General features: G+C 44.9%; 1 protein-coding gene across 1 annotated transcript in view; it reads right to left on the bottom strand.

The window, feature by feature from the left end:
* The window catches only part of ARMH4 (armadillo like helical domain containing 4), a 190,913-nt gene that overhangs the window by 162,246 nt on the left and 12,417 nt on the right, over positions 1 to 16,250 (bottom strand). Inside the window, exon 2 of the mRNA XM_030215271.1 lies at positions 1,954 to 3,339. Coding sequence (XP_030071131.1) covers positions 1,954 to 3,339 — 1,386 coding nt within the window. The remainder of the gene's footprint in view (positions 1 to 1,953; positions 3,340 to 16,250) is intronic.

Raw genomic sequence — 16,250 nt, forward strand, 5'->3', positions numbered from 1 at the left:
ATGGCAATGCTTATGTTCTTACTAAAAATGGGCGTTATCCCCCGGATTCAATATATGACACCTGAAAATCTGAATGGAAACCAAAGCATATTCCATAACAATGTGCATAACTGAATTGGTTAACTAGCTAATCAGCGCTGTTAATTGGATAACAAGCAATTATCAGCACTAATTAGCATTAAATTGAGATTTACGTGCACAACTCACTAACAGGCTTATTTTCAAAAGAGAAGGACGCCCATCTTTCGACACAAATCGGAAGATGGGTGTCCTTCTCACAGGGTCACCCAAATCCGCATAATCGAAAGCCGATTTTGGGCGTCCCCAACTGCTTTCTGTCGCATGGACGACCAAAGTTCACAGGGTGTGTTGGAGGCATAGCGAAGGTGGGACTTGGGCATGCCTAACACATGGGTGTCCTGTGCACATTCCCAATAACAAATGATGCATTTAGCTGTTGCTACTCCTCCCAACCCAACTTGTCTCTGAATGTGCATTCCTGCCCCTGACTGGTCATTGCCAGAACTAAAATAACCCCAGTACAGTTTCTGAATGCTACAAACACCCTGAGAGAGTTCCTTCAGTCTGTAGCAGCAAGAGGAGGCAGTAATGGCACCAAATCTGTCAGTTTCTCATCCTACATAAGAATAGCCAGACTGGGTCATACCAATGGTCCATCTAGCCCAGTATCCAGTTGGTGGCGGAATCTGAAGGAGAATGTGGAGGGCCACAGTGGCAAAGTGGCAGAAACCAGGAGAGGCCTGACCTGGAGATGGTAAAAGCAGGAGGACTCAGCCCAGCCAGTTACTACAATACAATTGTAACTTAGTACATGACAGCAGATAAAGATCCTCATGGTCCACCTAGTCTGCCCAATAAGGGTGGCCAGAGCCGCAACTGCCACTCCATGGGGGTTCCACTCTGCTCGATGGAGCCTGAGTTGCTATCTGGAAAAATAGACCTCTTCATTTCTGTTTTGGTTAGAAGCTAAAAATAATATTCAAAGCAATTAAACCAGACAGAAATGGCTCCTGGCCGGTTAAAACGCTTGCTCGGGGCTATCCACTGATATTGAGCGGCACTTAACTGGTTAGTGCCACTGAATTTCACCACAGACTGCTAAACTAGAGCTGGCTATTTTGAGGGCGGTCCGGAGGCGGAGTCAGCGCTTATGTGGTTAAGTACCAATATTCAGCACTTAACCACCTAAGTTAAGCATCCAAATTGGACCACATAAAACTTAGTCCTATCTTTAGCTGATATTGCTTAGGTGGTTAAGTGCTGAATATTGCACTTAACCACATAAGAGATAGCCTGCTGCCAGTAGCATACCAAGAATGGGGTGGTGGGGGGTCCGCCCCGGGTACAGGCAGCAAGGCGGTGCACAGAGCAGGTGCGCAGCTGTCGGCTCTGCTGGTCCCTTGCCCTCTATGACGTTACTTCCTGTTTCAGGGCAGGGGACCAGCAGAGCCAACAGCCACACGCCTGCTCCGTGCACCCCCTTGCTAGGAGGAAAGGTGGTGGTATGTTGAGCTTCAGGGGCTGTGATACGTTTTGGGGGGGTGTGGTGCGCTGGGGGGGGGGGGTGCATCGGTGACCCACCCACATGTCAAACAAGCCAGGTATGCCACTGCTGGCTGCATAAATACGGATATACAATGCTGGTGCCCAGACATGGCCTGGCATTGAATATCCAAAAATAATGCCGCTGGCAACTATAACACTCACCACCACCAGCTGAGAATCTACCCCCTGAATTATACAATGGCATGTCTATTAAAAGCCGGATATATACAAAAACACACCCCACAATCCTTGGTGTAAAATATATATAATGAATATACTACTGAAAACCAAAGATCTGCACTGCAGTGCAGACCTTTGGTTTTCAGTAGTATATTCTATTAAAAGGTCATGTATTTTCCCACGGTTAGAAATAAACAGGACTTTTACCTCTGAACATAGCTCTTGTTGGAGCATGCATTTCTAGCTTTGCATCTGTGATAGGAGCAATAGAGTCCGGCAAGGTCATAGAAATCCTTTCTTCATGCTGCACTAGAAGTGTGCTTTGGGATACAATTTTAGCTTTTCCCAGGGCAGCTGTGGTATCTCCCATTCCTTGTCCAATGAACGCTGTTTGCAGCTCCCCTTCTTGCATGTTGACCAATAAATTTTCTGCTGTACCAGTGTTAGTAAGGTCTTCTGTTTTCATTGTGGTTGCATCTGTTGTCAAGGGCACCGCTGTTCTACTAGCCTGGTCAGCATTCCAAACTTGAGGAGATACAGTAGCCATGTGGAAGGTCTGTGTCGTGTTTCCACGCTCTATATGTTTTATTTGACCTGAAGTTACTTTTGTGTCATCCCATTCTTCATTCAATACTGCGTCAGTTGAAACATTTGAAGGTGTAGTCTTATCTCTGGTCGCATCATCCATTTCTGTGTTCAGGCTGAGGTAGGCTTCAGTTTGTGGTGGTTTGACAATGACAGTTGATAGCTCTTCTAGACTCGCCATGCTCGATATCAGGCCACCATTTTCAGTAGTACTTTTCTGGTCAACATGAAGCAAAGATATTGTAGAATGGCCAAAGACTGTCTTAAAGAATCTAGTCCTTGGATTAGTGGTCAACATTTCTTCAGTGTTAAGCTGAGATGCAGATGGATATTTGGAACTAATGCCACCTTCTTTCCTTTCTTCTTTACCACCTACTGTAAACAAATAATTATGCAAAGTCCTGGTAAAACCAGGCTCTTCCTCTGTAGAAGTTCCTAATGTTGTCCTACTAGAAGTACCACTAAACACCTCAACCTCTAGATCAGGGTATGAAGAGGATGCTGTAGTGACAGCTGTGGTTAGCATTTCCTTTCCAATTGAATTTTTATGTTGTCTTTGGATGCTTGAATCTTCTGTGTTTGCAGCAATCATCCACTCTGTGGGACTGTAAACATTAGAGCCCTTAGTAAGGATTACACCTTCATTAGGTGGTTGGCTATGGTGTTTTGTTTCATTCTTTATAGCAAGTGTGTTGGTTAATGATGTCTCTGAGGGGGTTGTTGATACTCCATGATCTTCAGAGGCAGCAGTCCAAACAGCTTGCACAGAAAAGCCTGCAGTGGTTTCTAAATTGCTTGTGCTTCCCTTCCTCCGCTCTTCACTTTCCCTTTTCAGTGGTGAATTTTCCAGGTTGTGGACTGCCTCCGTTTTATCCATTTTCTGTACAGTGACACATTTCAAGCCTGGTGAGAAGAGCAAGATGCTAAGGATGAACATACAAATGTGAAATCCCATTGATGTCTTCATGTCAGGAGACGCCTGTGCTGACTTTTGCAAATGATTACATCCTGGGAGGAAAAAAATATAGGTGTTACTTATTTTTAGAGCTGTAAAATATTCTATCTTAAGCAAAGGCACAAACAGACAGGATGGCTTGCTCACCGTTACCTAAGATACCCAAAGCCCACATGATTTGCTTTTCTCTATATTATCAACTTTCTAATAATAGAGAATTTAAGTTTGCACAACTTTCTGTCAGGGATGTAGCATAAGGGCCCTCTTACTAAAGTGCATTAATGAACTATGACGCAGGATTTTATTGCGCAGCAAGCCCAAAACTAACATGGCTCCAGAAGGGGCATTCTCTGCTCTGGTAGAAGGGAGGCTGAATGTTTTCCAGAAAAGGTAGTCCCTTACATCCTCAGATTAGTGGGTTCTGAAAATAGTCCAGACAGATTACAGCCTTCAGTTGGTAATCAATAGAATAAAATAAAACATAGAAAATAAAAATAAGATGATACCTTTTTTATTGGACTAACTTAATACATTTTTTAATTAGTTACCACATCTCTCTACTCTAGCCTTCAGTTGGAAAGAACTCCTCCAAATTGCCCACTGAGAGCATAAAAATTAAGCTCTCAGCATCAGGAATTGCTTACAAAAGAATTCTCTTCCCTCCTCGCAGGCCATAATGTTCAAAACTGTTTCACAAGATGAAAAAGGAAAAGGATTTTATTCCAAGTATATCCTGATTGCAAAGAAAATGGTGAGATATCATCCCATCCTAGACCTATGGGCCCAGAACAAATATCTGTCCAGACATAAGTTCAGGATGGTTTCCATGGATACCCTTCTTCCCATGATTCAGAAAACAGATTGGCTATGCTCTCTGGACTTAAAGGATGCCTATTCCCACATACAGATACATCCAAGTCATAGGAGGTATCTAAGATTCAGAGTGGGAGAACAAATCTACCAATATCGTGTACTCAGGGCCACCGAGAGATTGAGCTGAGGTCAGGACAGGGCCGCCGCCAACGGACCCGGGCCGCCGCCCCCCACCCACAATCATCATCACTGCCGCCCCACCCCCAGGATCATTGCTGCTGCCGCCCCCTCCCCCGAATTGCCGCCACAATTTACAAATACCACTGGCAGGGATCCTGAGGCCCCGCCAGCAGAAGAGGTCTTCCTCCAGCGCTGCTCTTCACTCTGTCCATTGCCTTCCCCTGTGGCTGCTTTTCTTCTCAGCACATGCTCAGTTTCAAAATAGAGCATGCACGGCCTGAGGGGAAAAGGAGCCGATTGGCAAGCAATGGGCAGGGCAGAATGAAGAGCAGCGCTGGAGGAAGACCTGCAGCATTTGATCCTCCGTGTCCTCCCCAGCCCCCAAGTGGGGCACGGCGCCGGAGTTTTCTCTCTGCTATTCCTGCCGGGACACGATCACCCGGGTCGTCAGGAGCAGGAGAGAGAGAGAGAGACCCCAGTGCCGGGCTCCCATTGGAGGCCCGGGCAATTTTGCCCCCTACCCCACCCTCTCGGCGGCCCTGCATGTACTGCCATTTGGTCTTATGTCAGCACCCAGAGTATTCACAAAACGCTTAGCAGTCATCACAGTGTCACTACGTAGACTGGGATGAGGTAACTCTTGCAAATACTAGACAGGAAGAGACTTCACGCAGGCCTTTCTTCAAGTTAACAAACATTTACTGTACATCAAGTTTTTAAAAGAAATGTGGTTTGAACTTTAAAATGTTTAAAAATATCAATGACCATAAAATACGAACAAATTACAGCACAATAAAACATTCCAGTTTTTAAAAAACCTCACAGCCATGTCTATTTAACTAAAGTGCTGCATGCATGAATGTTTGTACTTCAGATCCTGATTTAACTCAAGAAAACTCACATGACAGAGAACTCCCACCTTCTCAGGAAACAAAATCAGATGACAGTTTACATTTTTGCCAAAAATGGATGTGCAGCAAAATGAAAATTGCCGCACGTCCATTTTGAGTTGAGAACTTACTGCCAGCCATTGACCTGGTGGTAAAGACTAACGCAGTAAACGGGTGGTAATGACCTATGTGTGCCAAATGCCACTTGGCATGCGTCTATTACGCACGCCCAAAAATAAATAATATTTTTCAGATGCATGCCAAAACTGAAATTACCACAAGAGCCACATGGTAGTTGGGCAGTAACTCCATTTTGGCGTGCGTAGACGCTTATGCGGCTTAGTAAAAGGACTCCTATGTGTATCCAGCTAATTCCAAGCAAACAAAACATAAGCATGAGTCCTTAGCTAGAATCTTACCCCCTTCGAATGGCAGTCATTGCAGATACAATCATCCAAACAGGCTCTCCCTCCCAGGCACTGACCACAACCAGCTCCAGCCCAGCCTCTCCAGCACAGGTTTTAAAACTTCAGAACTCTGGCTTAATTTCACTCTCTGCCTTCAGGAAAACTCCTTTTAAAAGTAGCATTTGGCAACCAGTTCCAGCAGGCAGGCTTCTTCAGAGCAGCACAGCCTTACCTTGTGCCCAAAAATCTTAATATACTTTTACCCCGAATCTCAGGAAAACATCAGTGAAGCTCAGTAGAAATTCTCTGGATTTACTTGAAAGCAGCTTTAATCAGCTGGCTAGAGCTAAGCCCTGGTTCCTATAACAGGAACACCCTGAAAATTTGGAGGGGGGGTCTCCACAAGCCCTGAGTTTACACCAATAACTTTTGAAAACCCCTCTAAACAAGCTTTGGCAGCAAAACCTGAGCAGTTCAAATTATTTTCAGCTTTTATCTGCTCACCAGGCAAACTCAAAGGCTTCCTCTCTACCCTATCCCTAAAATGGCAGAAAAGGGGTTCTCTCCACATACGAGAACATACAACCCACACCACGAGAGGCCAAATAGACTCAGACACATTCTGGCAACAGATATACAATAATGATTGGACAGCACAAATGGATTCCATATACTACCTCTCAGAATGGGACAAAAGATGTAGACACATATTAGACGAAATAGCACCCTTACGAACAAGAACTTCATGCACACACAACTCTATACCGTGGTTCAATGAAGAATTGAAAACATTAAAAACACAATCCAGGAAACTGGAACGCGCATGGAAAAAAATAAAAGACGAACACACACTCAACGCATGGAAACAATTACAAAGGAAATACAAATACGCAATAAGACAGACCAAAAGGTCATACTACAAAACTAAAATTGAGCCGGATTACAAAAACACGAAGAAACTATATCAATTCGTGAACAAACTACTAGACACAACGTCGGTCACCACAACCAACACTGACATCCCATCTGCAGACAACCTTGCTAAATACTTCAATGAAAAAATTGCAATCCTACGCAAAACTCTACCTCAGGACAACACAGACATAGAAAACTTCATTAATGGTCTAGACCCAACCCCTGGAGAATACCCAGCGGACTGAATCTGGTCAAATTTCGCTCTCCTCACCGTCGATACAGTCACCCAAGCGATTAAAAGATACTCCAACAGCCACTGTCAATTGAACACCTGCCCCAGCTACCTAATAAAATCCATCCCCCACCGCTTCATAACAGATCTCACATCCCACTTAAACTTCATGCTTCAACAAGGTATCTTCCCTAAAGAAAAAGGCAACATCCTACTCACCCCAATACCAAAAGACACCAAGAAAAAAAAACAAATGACATCACCAACTACCGTCCAGTAGCATCTATCCCATTAGTAGTCAAACTAATGGAAGGATTGGTAACCAAACAACTTAATGATTACATAAACAAATTCACAATACTACACGAGTCACAATCAGGATTTCGCCCCCTACACAGCACTGAAACAGTACTACTTACTCTCCTAACTAAATTCAAGCAGGAAATAGCAATAAGCAAAAGCATTCTTCTCCTCCAATTTGACATGTCCAGTGCGTTCGACATGGTCAACCATAATATACTGCTAAGACTCCTAGATTACTTCGGAATTCGTTGGAAACACTCTCAAATGGATCAAGGGTTTTCTAACCACCAGAACATATCAAGTGAAATCAAGCACAAACATATCATCACCTTGGAAACCAGACTGCGGAGTACCACAAGGATCACCATTATCACTGATCCTTTTGAACCTCATGATGACCCCATTAGCCAAGGCCTTATCCATCCGAGGACTTAACCCTGATGACGTTACAATATACATCCCCTACAAACACGACCTGGCAGAAATCACCAATGAAATCAAGCTCAGCTTAAACATCATGAACTCATGGGCAAATGCATTCCAACTAAAACTCAACGCAGAAAAAACACATTCATTTCATCCCAATACAATACAAACAAACCCACTAACATTAACGCCCCTGGTTACACCCTCTCTATCTCAGACAGCCTGAAAATTCTCGGAGTAACAATCGACTGGAACCTCTCACTAGAGACCCAAGTGAAATCCACCATAAAGAAAATGTTTTTCTCAATGTGGAAACTCAAACGCGTGAAACCATTCTTCCCGAGGGAAATATTTCGCAACCTGATACAATCAATGGTACTAATCCACGCAGACTACTGCAATGGAATTTACGCGGGATGCAAAGAACAAATCATAAAGAAACTTCAGACCGCCCAAAACACAGCAGCTAGGCTCATATTTGGAAAAACGCATTTTGACAGCGCCAAACCCCTCCGAGAAAAACTGCACTGGCTTCCAATCAAAGAGCGTATTGCATTCAAAATCTGCATGATAGCTCACAAAATTATTTACAGCGAAGCCCTGGGATACATGACAGACCTCATCGACCTGCCAACCAGAAACACTACAAAATCAGCACGATCATACCTAAACCTCCACTACCCAAGCAGCAAAAGACTCAAATCCAAATCTATGCATCCAGCTTTTCCTACTTAAGTGCACAACTATGGAACGCACTGCCAAAAGTAGTAAAAAAACTACACCTCTTTCCAGAAAGCACTAAAAACAAACCTGTTCAGAAAGGCATACCCCACTGACCCAACATAAAAAACCTGGTTACCTGCGACATATCGTAACCAAAGACCGTAATGGACATATCCTAACTCTTTCTCTTCCTCTCTAAGCTCCCCTAATGTACTTACCATACATGAACCTCATTTTACCACAATATCACCTTATATTTGTTCATACCGGAACTGGCTAATGCCGTTACGGTACTATGTAAGCCACATTGAGCCTGCAAATAGGTGGGAAAATGTGGGATACAAATGTAACAAATAAATAAATAAACTCAAACCATTTTGATAAAATTAACAAAAATGACCAACAATACTTCCTTCCCATACATCCAGTTTCTCAAACAAAACTCAGATAAACTCTGAAAAGCCTCAGCTATTTTCAACCAATTTAAACCTACAAGAACTATTTCTCTGACCCACTTTCTCTGCAGAATGCCACTTTCGTCAGGTGCTGGTTCCCAGCTGACTCTAATGGTCTCAGCCACACACTGTAATCAACTATGTCACAGCTCCTCATGCAGGCAACCACGACTGCTCCAGGCACCTTCGTGCCAGTTTCAAATAAAAAATAAATTACAACTCCTCAACCATTAAAATTGGTGCCATCACCCTCAGAAATATTCTCCCATGTCCCATTCTCTTACTCTCTAACACTTTTTATTTATTTATTTACGGCCGTTACCTGCATGCAGCCATACAAGGTTCCGTGACTGCCAGCTCTGCTGCTTGCTCATTCCCCACTAAGACTACAGCCCCCAAAAGGCTGCCAAGCTGTGCCTCACCAGCCATCCATACAGCCAGGCCAGCCTCCACACAGCCCTACATGCTCTCCCCAGCCAACCAGGTGCCCACACTGCCCCCCTTGCCACTAGATGCGGCTTTTGTAGAATGCCCTACTCACTCTCTGCTTCCAGCCACGATTTGCGTTTTTTTTTAATACTGGGCCAGGTTCCTCCTTTACCTTACCAGGACCCCCACACTCAGTGGACCACTGGTGGCCCCCCTCTGTGTTCCCTCACTACCATAGCACACCCAGAGCACTTGAGCCTCCGGTGCCTTCAGGTTTGTGACAAGACCTGAGGCTCCACCCCTGCCTACCTGCACTGCTCCTGTAGCCCCACCAACACTAGACCCTCGGGGGGTGGAGACTGGTCGCCCAATTTTTCCCTTCCTCTTCCCCATAGTCTCTAGGGGCAAGAGAAATCTCACTCGTCAGCATTTGCTGGAGTAGGGAGCTCAGGAGCGCACATCCTCTCCCGACGCCATCTTGCTCAGTCAACAGGATGGAACTTCCATTAGCAAACACACTTTTCAAATTGGCTAGCAGACTGCATTTCCTTCATTTATATCCAGGCTGGGCTAATTCTGGAGGGTCATGTCACAGCTCTTGTCAGAGGCATGGCTGTGTTGGTAGCCCACTTGCGGTCAGCCTCTGCAGAAGAAATATTCAGTAGTAAAGAAAACAATGAAAACAGCTATCCTAGCAAATCACTTCTTACCAACACAGCAGGAAGTGAGACTAAAGAAAAAAATAAACAGAAGATGAGACTGCCACTGAAATGTAGCTGGAAAGCGATGACAACAAATACTCGCCGTCTAAGCAATAAAGTTCATGATCTACAAGCCCTGATGTTTGAGGCAGACTTAGACATTGTTGCTATCACAGAGACATGGTTCAATGATTCCCATGAATGGGATGCAACCATACCAGGCTACAATTTATTTAGGAAAGATACAGATGGTCATAAAGGTGGAGGAGTAGCTCTGTATGTGAGAAACAATATCACAGCGACTGAAATGCCAGGGGCCTGGGGAAAGGAAGAAGCAATATGGATCACCTTGAAAAAAAATGATGGAACCACTGTCCATATGGGTGTTGTTTACAGACCTCTGACACAATCGGAGGAACTAGATAAAGATCTGGTTACAGATATACAAAAGTTGGGAAAGAAAAGAGAGGTGATGTTGCTGGGAGATTTCAATCTGCCTTCTGTGGAATCGGAAAGAAGTAGAGAGATCATGGCTTTAAGATGGGCTGGAGAAAGCTTCAACAGAAATTCCAGTGGTTTGGAACGTGAGGACAGTGCTGGGCAGACTTTTACGGTCTTTGTCCCTCAAATGACACGACAGATTTGGATAGGCTGGAGTGGGCTTTGACGGCAACTCCAGTAGCTGGATCATAAGGAAAGAGCCAGGTGGACTTCTACGGTCTAGGTCTCAGAAACACCAAAGAAAGACCAAGATCAAGTATATAATATCACATCCACTGTTGATTTAAATCTTGAATTGATAATGAATGTGACTGTTGGGCAGACTGGATGGACCATTCAGGTCTTTATCTGCCGTCACTTACTATGTTACTATCCTACTTATTTTCGAAGGAGAAGGGCAGCCATCTTCCGACACAAATCGGGAGATGGCTGGCCTTCTCCTAAGGCCGGCTACATCGGTATAATCGAAAGCGTATAATCGAAAGCCGATTTTGGCCGGCTTCAACTGCTTTCCGTCGCAGGGCCGGCCAAAGTTCAAGGGGGCGTGTCGGCAGTGTACTGAAGGCGGGACGGGGCGTGGTTATGAGATCGCCGGCCTCGGTCAATAATGGAAAAAAGAAGGCCGGCCCTGACGAGCATTTGGCCGACTTTACTTGGTCCCTTTTTGTTCATGACCAAGCCTTGAAAAGTTGCCCGAACTGACCAGATGACCACCGGAGGGAATCGGTGATCATCTCCCCTTACTCCCCCAGTGGTCACCAACCCCCTTCCACCCCCAAAAAAATGTTTTTAACATTTTTTTGCCAGCCTTAAATGTCTTACCCAGCTCCATCACAGCACTGTGCAGGTCCCTGGAGCAGTTTTTAGTGGGTACTGCAGTGCACTTCAGGCAGGCAGATCCAGGCTCATCCCCCCTACCTGTTACACTTGTGGTGGTAAATGGGAGCCCTCCAAAACCCACCCGAAACCCCACTGTACCCACATCTAGCTGCCCCCCGTTACCCTTTAAGGGCTATGGTAGTGGTGTTCAGTTGTGGGGAATGGGTTTTTTGGGGGGGGGGGTTGGAGGGCTCAGCACCCAAGGTAAGGGAGCTATGCACCTGGGATCAATTTGTGAAGTCCACTGCAGTGCCCCCTAGGGTGCCTGGTTGGTGTCCTGGCATGTGAAGGGGGCCAGTGCACTACAAATGCTGGCTCCTGCCACGACCAAATGGCTTGGATTTGGCTGGTTTTGAGATGGCTGCCATTAGTTTCCATTATCGGCGAAAACCAATGTCGGCCAGCTCTAAGGGTGGCCCAAATGTTGAGATTTGGCTGGCGCTGACCGTATTATTGAAACGAAAGATGGCCGCCCATCTTGTTTCAATAATACGGTCGGGTACGCTGGTTTACGGGGCCGTCATTAGAGATGGGTGCCCCCATTCGATTATGCCCCTCTATATGTTACTTAACCCTTCGTTGCCCTAGATACCAAACTTACCCCCCTGTTTACTAAGCAACGTGGCAATGCCAAAACAGCCTATTCAAAGTGAATGGGCTGTGTTGCATTAGCGCACTGGCAGCCACTAGGTGGGTTTGATTGTGAGCCCATTAGGGACAGAGAAAGTACCTGGATATAAGAAATGTAAACCACTTTGGTTGTACAACTGAAAGGTAGTATATCAAATCCATGACTTGTACCCTTGCTTGTCCATCACAGTGAAATTTGATACAAAAGTATTAACCAAACCAGCTTACTGTTAAATCCATCTATCTCCTGAAAGTCTACAGTAGCATTTGTTTTACTAATTAATTCATCAGCATGGGCTTTTAATTCATCAGCTGGTAGTGCAATGCACTATAATTAAGGATTTTATTCTTAGATGTTTATAAGTTTTATATTATTTCCTAGCTAATTAGAGGTTCCTTGAGGGTACAAAAAAACAGCCTTTACTGGTGTTTTCATACTACCAATACTACTGCTTTGTATCTATTCTTGTAGAATCAAATATGTACATCAGCACAAAAAAAAAACACACACACACACACAAAATTATATAGATGATACAAGACAAGCCAGGGGAGGGTTGAGAGAGTACCTGGGAAAGTGGCATTTTTCTGGTGTTTATCCAATAAACACCTATTTTACACCCCCCCCCCCCCCTTTTTTTACAAAGCCGTGCTAGCGGCTGACGGCGTGATAATGCCGACACAACCCACTCAAAGTGATACACATGACTCTGTAAAAGAGGGGTGGGGGGGTTAATTTGTTTGCATTGGGGTCTTTTTTATTGTTGTTTAGCAGGTAAAACTTACAACCAGAAGCCCTAACTATGATGCCTTCATACTGCAATTTGAATGATTTGGGTTTACGCCTAAACTCAAGGTGCGAGAGTGTTAGAGAGTTGTCATGGTGTCAGTCAACCTTTAGTGTAGAAGACACACTGCATTGCCCTCGAGCACCCCCACTGACTGGCACAGAATGGCACTGCAGTGCTACACAAGCTGATCACCTCTCACATGCAGTAGCATTCATGCTGCAATGCAGCCACTGCTGACACAGCAAGAGGAGAGAATGCATGGAAATGGGGGGGGGGGGGGAGGTAAACAGGGCCAGATAGAATGAAACGATAAATGGCAGCCCTAATGGTATGAGTTACTGCTTCAAGGTGGTGGGAGCAGGAAAATACAAATGCTACATGCCAAAGATATACAGTTATAGCAAATCTAGTCCCTAACAGACCGTCTTCTTATTGCTGTGCGGCAGGCAAGAAGGAAACCCCAGCATCTTGGTGGCAGACGCGTGTGCATGCAATGCTAAAAACATGGCATCATTCGGATAGGTTCTCAGTGTTAAATAATTTATTTTAGGATGAGTCCTATAAAAGGTCAGTGGGGATCTCTTTCAAGGCTTCCTTTGGCGATCTAACATGTGATTATTCTTCTAACCTGCATTTTTAGCACAGTGTTTACACAGCTCTTCATATCTGTTCATTCTGTTCAACAGAAACAGTCTAGAAGGCTAACGACTATTACTGCAGTGTTTAACTCACCTCGAATAAATCAAGCTGAAAAATCTTAGGGGATCATACCCTAACAGTTAATATGTGCTAACGTTGTCAACACATGTTGTTTACTGCAAGGCACATTTTATGCAATGGTTCCTGTGCTATATGATGTGTATTAATGGCACTTGTGTGCACTGTTAATACATGATCCCTTAACACCTGCCCTTCAAAATAGACAGAGCACTGGGGTAAGTGATTAAGGGACCCTTTTACAAAGCGTCGGCAAGCCCAATTCAGGCTTACCAAATGCTAAATCGGAACTACCATCGGCAGTAATTCCAGCTTGAACGTTTGCCATTTCCGGTGCCGGAAACATTTTTTCCTAGCATGGTGCTCCCTGGTTACCACTGGGTGGCGGTAAGTGCCCCCGCCACATGGCCACATGGTAAGAGTTATCTTACCGCATGGCCATTTGGGGGGGGGGGGGGATTTTTACCTGCTGAGGTAAAAAGGGCCTTGGCGCACAGGAAAAATGGCCCCTGCCGCTACCGCACGGCCCTTTTTCCCGCAACTTAGTAAAAGGACCCCTAAGATTGTAATACTCAACCCATTTTGGGTTGAGTTAAACAAGTCCACAAAATCCATTTCCCTCAACACAGTTGTGATTAGTAGTAATAGGTAATGCGGGATAGAAATATGTTAAAGGAAGAAAGAAATACCGCCGCCAGACTCATATTTGGAAAAAACAAATATGAAAGTGCAAAACCCCTAAGAGAGAAACTTCACTGGCTCCCACTCAAGGAACGCATTGCATTCAAGATCTGCACGATGGTACACAAAATTATACACGCAGATGCCCCAATCTACATGCTAAATCTCGTGGACCTGCCTCCCAGAAATGCCATAAGATCATCCCACAAATTTCTCAACCTGCACTTCCCTAGCTGTAAAGGACTAAAATACAAGCGGATACACTCCACCACCTTCTCTTACATGAGCATGCAGTTGTGGAATGCATTGGAGTGGAGGAGTGGCCTAGTGGTTAGGGTGGTGGACTTTGGTCCTGAGGAACTGAGTTTGATTCCCAGCACAGACAGCTCCTTGTGACTCTGGGCAAGTCACTTAACCCTCCATCACCTGTAGCATCAAGCCTGCCATGAGTGGGAAAGCGTGGGGTACAAATGTAATATAAATAAAAATTACCTACAGCCCTGAGAACTACTGACAAATTAATGAATTTTCACAAATCCTTGAAAACACATCTCTTCAACAAGGCCTACAAAGAGAACCCATAGCATACAAACTACCCCACGAATCCACCCAGCTATGATAATCCACCTTCTATACTATCCTCCCTAACACCTCCAGCTCTCTTCCCTTACTTAATCTTTGTATACTACCAATTATATTTGATATCCTGTAATAACTATGTCATAACTCTGTACAATACCAATTGTATCCAATTTCCTGTAATGACTATGTCATAACAAAACTCTGTAAGCCACATTGAGCCTGCAAATAGGGATACAAATGCAATAAATAAATAAAATAGCTTTAGGATCCTGAATGATCAGATCTTTAAATGTTGTTTGTTCACTAGGGATGTGCAGTCAATAGCACACATTTGGTTCATTAGTGCATCTTTAAAATGATAGTGTGTGCTAAATTGATTTAGGGGTAAATTCTATAATTGCCATTCAAATTGAGGCAATACTACCGAAAGGGTATAATAAACATTAATATAACACAATAAATTGAAAATAGTTTGTTAATACCTCATGAGCAAGATAGATTGCAGGGGGCTATTATAAATAGCAAACTTTATAAAATAGGGCTTCAAAGCTCATAGGGCGTCTTTTACTAAGGCGCTCTCACATTTTTAGCGCGCGCTAAAATTGTGGGTGCGCTACACATTAGACGCCCATAGGAATGCATTAGCGTCTCTAATGTTTAGTGCACCTACAATTTTAGCATGCACCAAAGCGTGAGCACGCCTTAGTAAAAGACCCCCATAGAGTGCTATCTGGTACTTCCCTACACAGGGAAACTAGTATGCACAGAGGGGCATAATCGAATGCGAACGCCCATCTCCATGGGCGTTTATCTCCGAGGACGGGTACGCGAAGGGGCGGGCCAGACTGTATTTTCGAAAAAGATGGGTGTCCATCTTTTGTTTCAATAATACGGTTTGTGCCGGGCAAATGCATCGTATTTGTACGGATTTGAGCTGGGCGGTATCGGTTTTCAGCGATAATGGAAACTGAAGGCGCCCAGCTCAAAAACGAACAAATCCAAGGCATTTGGTCGTGGGATGGGCCAGAATTCATAGTGCACTGGTCCCCCTCACATGCCAGGAGACCAACCAGGCACCCTAGGGGTACTTGTAACAATTAAAAAATAAAATAAAATACCTCCTAAGTCCATAGCTCCTTTACCTTGGGTGCTGAGCCCCCCAAATCCCCCCAAAACCCACTGCCCACAACTCTACACCATTACCATAGCACTTATGGCTGAAGGGGGGCACCTAGATGTGGGTACAGTGGGTTTTGGGGGCGGTTTGGAGGGCTCCCATTTACCAGCACAAGTGTAACAGGTAGGGGGGGATGGGCCTGGGTCCACCTGGCTGAAGTCCACTGCACCCACTAAAACTGCTCCAGGGACCTGCATACTGCTGTGATGGAGCTGGGTATGACATCTGAGGCTGGCATACAGGCTGGAAAAAAAAGTTTTTAAAGTTCTTTTTTTTGGGTGGGAGGGGGTTAGTGACCACTGGGGGAGTCAGGGGAGGTCATCCCCGATTCCCTGCGGTGGTCATCTGGGCAGTTGAGGCACTTTTGGGGGACTTGTTCATGAGAAAAAAGGGTCCAGAAAAAGTGACCCAAATTCTCGCTTCTAGCGCCCTTCTTTTTTCGATTATCGGCCGAGGACGCCCATCTCTCCTCGGCCGATAAACACGCCCCAGTCCCGCCTTCACTACGCCTCCGACACGCCTCCGTCAACTT

This window comes from Microcaecilia unicolor, chromosome 9 (assembly GCF_901765095.1).
Source record: "Microcaecilia unicolor chromosome 9, aMicUni1.1, whole genome shotgun sequence".
NCBI lineage: Eukaryota > Metazoa > Chordata > Amphibia > Gymnophiona > Siphonopidae > Microcaecilia > Microcaecilia unicolor.